Source organism: Mchenga conophoros, linkage group LG6, assembly GCF_057382185.1.
Source record: "Mchenga conophoros isolate Kocher_MC1m ecotype Shallow Benthic linkage group LG6, M_conophoros_male_GT1.1, whole genome shotgun sequence".
Taxonomy (NCBI): Eukaryota; Metazoa; Chordata; class Actinopteri; order Cichliformes; family Cichlidae; genus Mchenga; species Mchenga conophoros.
Window position 1 is genome coordinate 10,048,537 of NC_140531.1, and position 7,330 is coordinate 10,055,866.

General features: G+C 37.9%; 1 protein-coding gene across 1 annotated transcript; it reads right to left on the reverse strand.

Annotated features, from left to right (window-relative positions):
- Positions 1-489: 489 nt before the first annotated feature.
- LOC146572089 (trypsin-4-like) lies at positions 490-6,005 on the reverse strand. Its single transcript, XM_085278587.1, has 6 exons — positions 5,969-6,005; positions 5,471-5,663; positions 5,145-5,351; positions 1,162-1,223; positions 754-893; positions 490-660 (listed from the first exon to the last, which is right to left on the reverse strand). Exons 1-6 carry the CDS (start codon positions 6,003-6,005, stop codon positions 502-504), a joined length of 798 nt encoding a protein of 265 aa, XP_085134713.1. The 3' UTR covers positions 490-501.
- Positions 6,006-7,330: the final 1,325 nt, after the last annotated feature.

Genomic DNA, 7,330 nt, shown 5'->3' on the forward strand with positions numbered 1-7,330 from the left:
TTGGGGGTGGGGGTTGTGTGATTAGAGTTGGGACAAAACAATGGACAGTTTCAAAAAATGCATTTTATCAACAAAACTTATTTTGATAGTTACTGTATTTATTTTAATGCCCTGTATAGTGAAGTGATTAAAAGAAAAGTTTATCTGCCACCAATGAGCCAACAGCCTCCACGTAAACATTTCCACCCCCAACAATCAACTCAGATTTATGAAGTTTATCATGTTCAGGCCCTGCAGCTGATTGGTGGATTGTCTGATCAGAAAGCCTTTCTGCATCTTCACAGTGTGAGTCTGAGAGTTTCTGAACAACAGGATGAGCTGCTACACACCTGACACCACATTCAAACACACACAAGCTGCAAATCTAACACAATAATTTAGACCAAAGAAAAAGGTTCACAATTTGCAGTTAACATGAAGATATTCTAGAGTAGAAACAACACACAGCACACAAGTTTCATGTAGAGATGATTGTTTATTCTGGATGTTATTTTCATTCAGTTATTTTCCATTACTTTTTGGATAAATTGTCTGGTTTATCCATTTCATGTAAGAACAAACATTCACAGTAACAGCTGGTACAGTACAGACACGTACACCACAGCCACTGATTACACCATAAATCATGTTGTTGTAAATCACTCCACCACCAGAATCACCCTGAGAGAGAAAAATATAGTTTGTGTTCAAGTTTCTTCCAAAAGATCTAAAACATACAGAGATGATATACAGTGATGTTAGCAGTCAACTTACCTTACGTATATCTACATTAGGTTCTTTCAGACACAGCCTGTTGTTATACGGCACATGTGAATCACATCGAGCGTTTCTGGTAGGCTCACAGTCAACAACATGCATGTTTGCACACTGGAGATGAGGTGGTTGGCCAGGGACTGGAGAAAAAAGCCAAAGAACAAAAGTCATTCATAACCTTTCAAAAACTAAAATCTTGAGGAAATTGATGTTTTGTCTTTTTTCTGGATGTTTCCAAATGATTTTTAAACAAGGAACCTGGCATACAGTATATCTACTATAAAATATAAAATCTTTGTTTATATTACAGTAGTCAAATAAAACGCGAATGTAACTGTAAAACAGACACAGAAACCAAAATAAAGTCTAGCATAAACTGTGAAATAATTCATCAAAAAACTTTCTTACGTGTGTGGCCTGTCGCATTTACCCTATACCCACCAAGTCCTGCAACCTGAACGACATCTCCTCTAGAAACAGACCAATAAATAATAATCAATTACTTTCAGGTCCATCCATGTGTTTTAAACATCAAATAAATTAATAAATCTCAAAATTTCAACTTTATTCTCAAAATGATCTATACTATGTTTTTTTTCTGGTCATCAAGTCGCTTCCACACAGCTTTACTAAGAAGCTTATAAACATGTTTGATTCACAAGGAAAATTCTGACACTTTCTGCTGCATTAACAACACACTGTCATTTACCTGCTACTGCCTCATGGCTTGGCTCCATTTGTATGGGCTACAAGATACTAGATACTATTTTTTAGTCAAGGTCTGCTTATAACACAAGAATGAACAAATTGAGAGCTGTTTTTTTACAGTCTTGGGATTTGGTCATCTTGATGAGCAAACAGTTCTCAAGCAATGCAGAATCCATGAATTAGGCGCAATCCTCTCAGCCATAGACTGTCAGCATTAGTCAGACAGGGCAAATTAGTATGATCGCAAAAATGGGTTGACGTCAGCAGAAACCCAGCAAACATCTACTCAAAATGTAAAAATACACTCAAAATAAAAGTTGAAGAGATGTTGCAGATCTTGCTACGATGTTGCTTTGAGTTATGTCTTTATGTCTAATCTGTTAAGTTGTGTTAAGCATATTAGATGGTGTTTAAAAAAACAAAACAAAGATACATGTGGTTACAGAGGCTCTTAACCTTCCTGCGATTTTATTTTAAGTGTTCGAGATGTTGCCTTCCCATCAACTCAAAGCAGGCTGGCCATTCTGATATCTGGCACTGACGAAGCATTTTCATCCAGAAAACTGCGACTCACTGGATATTTTACTTTTTCATGCCACTTTCTGTATACCCTAGAGATGGTTGTGTGTGTGTGTGTGTGCTATAAATAATATAAAAATATATAACAGCAAATTACAACGCTGGTGTTGCAAATCAAAGAAAAGTTGCAGAAACATTATGATTTGATCATCACTGTGCTATTGGTGCTGCTGTTTTTAATCTAACATGACAGCCACAAATTGGAGATCTGAAACTTTAAACGGCGTACATTTAAAACTCACTGTTTTCAATGCCCATAGCTTAATAAAGAAGGCCAGGAAGTCACTTTATTTTGGCTCCAGATCAAATTGAAATTTTATAGATTGAACAGCTGATAAATAGTTTACAAATGTAACTGATACATTTTCTAATCTGTGTTCTATTAGCTGTATTTCCAGCAGTGTGAAGCAGAGCAGATTCAAACCAAACCTGTTTGCTCCTAAACTGATGGTGTTAGTAATGTATGTCTTAACAAGTTGCTTATATAAAACTTATTAGTTCAGCAGACAATCTATGTCATGTTTAAAGCATACTATAAATTAAATAACTAATGAAAATTTGATGCTTCCTGCTCATTTTACACAAAAACTCTGAACATAATCTCAACAGGAGCATATTTCCATGGTGATCTTACCAGGTAACAAGAGAGCCACCTGAAACACTGGAAACTTAGAAATTAGGCTCAGCGTGCATCACTAACAGATTAACCTTGCTTCACTGTCCACCACTCTGAAGCCAGTCGCCCAGAAGAGGGAGACTAAATTCTGAAAAGGCTGCCAACCCAGTACATCATAATAATATGCTAAAAATACAGAAATGTTATTGAAGTTGTGTGATTGGGACGGAGATTTTCTTTTTAGAGGGAATGAATGAAAATGATAATCATTTATTTTAAACTGGTATTAGTATGTTTATTATTACTATATTATATTATTTTTCTTAAATGGTCCTATTTTATATTCATTCATGTTTCATATTCCACTTGTTGAATGAAATTCACTGTCTAAAAGACACAGAAATACTATTTTTAATGTTGTTAATGATGTTAATGTGTACAGTATAACGTGTCACGGTTCTGGGTCATTTTGACCCAGTATTTTCAGTTTGTTATATTTTTATGTATTATGGTTTTTATGTCTTCTGATTGTCTTGTTTTAATTCCATGTTTCAGTTTATTCTGGTTTAGGGTTTTGTTCTTAGGTTTTATGTCTTGTGCCCTCGTACTTTGTGTAGGTTTAGTTCAGTGTCAAATCTGCGCCTTTGTGGATTGTTTCCTGTTTTACTTTGGAGGTCCATGTCTTATGTCAGTGTATTCAGTTTTGCTTCCCCCTGTCTCGTTACTAGGGATGGGTATCGAAAACTGGTTCTTGTTGAGAACTGGTTCCCACTGTTTCAATTCCTTGGACTTGTTTGCCATTTTTGCAAACAATTCCCTTATCGATTCCAGTCGCCCCGAATGACATCACCACGTTGCGGAGCGTCATTTACCTGGCAGGAAACATGGCGGCTCAAACGCTCAAAAGTTTGGTTATACTTTACGAGAACGGATGACAACGGGGCAACTTGCAAAGTAGACATTTCATTTAAGGGAGGAAACACTACGAATATGCAAAAGCATTTGCTCACAAAATACACGATAACCTTAAATGAATGTCGCTTCTTTAATTCCGCTCCAGACTCATGAATCTCAACCCAGCAGCAGCAGTAACGTTTGCACGTCCTCTCCTGTTAATGCGGCAGGTAAATAATCAACTAACAGCGCATATTATGTTAGCGCGATCTGCCTTATTACAAAACCTGCCATTACTGTGCATTTAGGTGACCATGATGAGAGAGACAGACAGAGTCTGGCTCAGATGCTGGCAGTTCTCGCTGAAGTCTACCGGTAGCGTCTCCTTTCAGGCCAGGATAGACGAATGTCACCGAGCAGTGACTAAGTTTGTGGTCAAAGGCTTGCACCCATTTGCCAGCAGATGCCCCGATTTTCGGTAAGTGAATGTGTTTAATTGTAGGCAGGGACATTACTGGATATTCTTGTGTAATCGCTACTGAATAATTTATGTTATACTTTGTTATTGCTACAGAAGAATATTTATTTTATTATTTTACATTTACAATTTTTTTTCCTGGGGACCCTGTGACACCCCATTGAAGAGCCGTAGGCTGTGGATCTCTTAAGATCTCACTGTTAGGTTTGTAAGGCCATGTTACTCCTAAATTTCTATCTTGTTCAAAGAGAAGATATAAAACAAAGTTCTAAGCTATTCGACTTTAGTGTTCTCCTTTTTTAAAAAGAATCGATAAAGAATCGAATCGTTAAACAGAATCGAAAATGGAATCAGAATCGTGAAAATCTTATCAATACCCATCCCTACTCGTTACCCCTGATTTCTCCCAGCTGCGTCTCCCTCCTGTTTCCCATTCCCTGATTACGCCTCTGTGTATATAAGCCCTGTGTTTTCCTTTGCTCGCTGTTGTGTTGTATCCTCAGAATTGCCTATGTGTTCTTGTCATAACATTCTCAGTTTGGTTTATGTTTTGTTTCATGCCAGCAATAAAGCTGAGGTTCTTTGAGTTTGCCATTCATTCTCTATGAGTCCTGTATTTTGGGTCCTCATCCCTGCCTGAGGCACCTCAGGCCTGCCACAGAGCCCTGACATAAAGAAAAGTTGGAAGGATTGTACTTGTTATTCAACAGTGGTGCAATCCCACAAAAACATTATGCTTGCTGAGGGAGTTTGTCATTGCTGTTGTTTATGTTTAAACTCCTTCTTTAGTGTAATGTAAGTTTTTACTGTGATATTGTGTTGATTGAGCTGTCCCATATGGAAAAGAAATAGTGAAAACTTATAAAAGACTAGCAGATTTGGCCTACTTCATATAGTGAATCATATAAGGCTGATATGGTTTACTCATGAAAGTGGCCACTTTCATATATTGTTTTAGTAAGTATCCAAAACATACAAGTTTCATTTATATTCAACATTGTAAATAAATAAATATCATAATGTAAATAAATGTAAAATGTCAATACAAATAAATAAAAATAAAAAAGTGGAAAAGTCAGAAAGGATTCAGACTTATTAGGTAAGCGCACAACTTACATTTTGGGAGGATTTGCACAGTCCGGTAAGGCAACGGTTTTCCTGCCTGGTTGTGGAGGAATTTCCAGTAGCATGATGTCATCAATCGTATTTGTGCCCACAAACACTGGTCCACTTGTGACTTTCACGTTTTTTTGTTTTTTTAAAAATGGTAATAACTTTGTCCACCATGGACTTGGATGAATTCCTAAAATTGCATACATATCCCTGCACAAGGAGAAATGGGTGTTAGTGACTGTAATTAGTGAACATGAGCATAAGAAATGCTATCTTTATTTTTAAATTCTTATAAAACACAATTTTAAGTCAAACTGTTATTTATTCACCATCCAGGTTCATTTTTCCAGCAGTGGGCTGCAGTCAGAATCCACCGTTCATGGATCAGTGAGCCACCACAGAGACTTTCATGTGTTGCACTGGTTGCCTTTAGTTTCACGTGATACTGACGCTCAGTGTCTGGACACTTGTGGCCTCCATAGATCCTTTTGTGCAAATCTACTCCTGTGCTGACTGTGATGCCTGAAAAAGAAAATAATTTACTCACAACTGGTTGTTTCTTCCATCTGAAGAACAACATATTCTTTCTAGCTATTATACTTGCAGAAATGTGTCTGCAAATTGATGAAAAGAAGAAAAAGTACAATCATACTGTAGAGACAGTGTTCCTGATACTGTAACATTCTGACAAATGTATAATAACTGATATCAAAGCAGAGACAAAGAAGAACAAAAACAGTATCTGGTGGTTTAGTGAAAACCTAAATAATCCTTTAGTAACACAGAATTTGTCGCAACCTGAGAAATAAGTGCAATATTTCACTCACCAACACACAGAAGAAGAAGAAGCTTCAGATGAGCCATTGCTGTCATTCAGCTTGCAGTGAATGCTGTGCTGGGACCTTTTAAGCCTGTTCTCACTATGCTGGTGGCCATGAAGCCACCAATCACAGAGCATAATTTTATCACAAAACCCCATTGGTTGGGACATTCTTCATGCAAATTTTAAATATGACTTTATCTTTTTTTTACGTGTTGCATGTCATTAATTAGTATTTTTCTCTCAAACACTCCAGACATAAATAAGATAAGTTTCTTTTTTTAATATATATATATATTAATATATATTTTTTCAACATATGTATCCAAATATGTGAATACATCTTTAATGTGCAACTTGTTAGTTTCGCTAAAAGAATTATTAAAATTTTGTTTTGTTAAAATAAATATGATGGATGTTGAACGCCAAAATGTCTGGTAAAATTTTTAAAAAGCAAACGATAAATGAGCATTGCTTCCATTCTCTTCCACTTTATCAGAGTTGAGGGGGGGGGGGGGTCTGGAGCCTATCCCAGCTATCATAGGGCGAGAGGCAGGTTAGACCATGGATAGTCTATCAAAGGCCTAACACAAAGAAACAACCATTCACACGTATGGGCAAGTGAGAATCATCAATTAAGCTAACCCCACTGCCTGCATTCTTTAGATGCTGAGTACGTGAAGAGAACCCACGCAAACACGGGGAGAACATGCACACACAGATTCAAACTCAGGGCTTTCTTGCTGGCAACGGTGCTGACCACTGTGCCACCATGCTGCCAAACAAACATTCTCATTAAACTTGGATGCACCAGTGGAATCACTGTTAGGAAATTTAGGAGTAAAGTAATCTATTTCTGTGCCCCACTCAGGCATTGACCCATGTGCCTGTTCATCTTAGCCGCTATGATTCCTAACAGGAGCTTCAATGTGGTGCTGAGGCAGGTTATTGGTCGGTAGTTGAATGGGGCCGGTCCCTTCTGGGGTTCCTTGAGGATCAGGACTGTCCGGCCTTCAGTTAGCCATTCCAGGTGTCTCTCATTGACTAGCAGCTGGTTCATTTGTGCTGCCAGACACTCATGGAGTGCAGTCAGCTTCTTCAGCCAGTAGGCATGAACTATATCGGGGCCTGGTGCTATCCAACTCTTCATACTGGAGACCCTTTCTTGCCACTGTAATGGTTATTGGACCGTGCTTAAGGAGGTTGCTGTGGTCTGCTCTCAGATCCACTAGCTACTGAGCATTGCTGTGTCTAGACTTACATCTGATTGCCTATCCTGCCCCATGTCATGCTAGCAGCAGAGTTTCACTGTTACAGTTCAGTGTATTTTCCCGGGCTGCAGATCCTGAAGAACACTGTGTAATGTAAA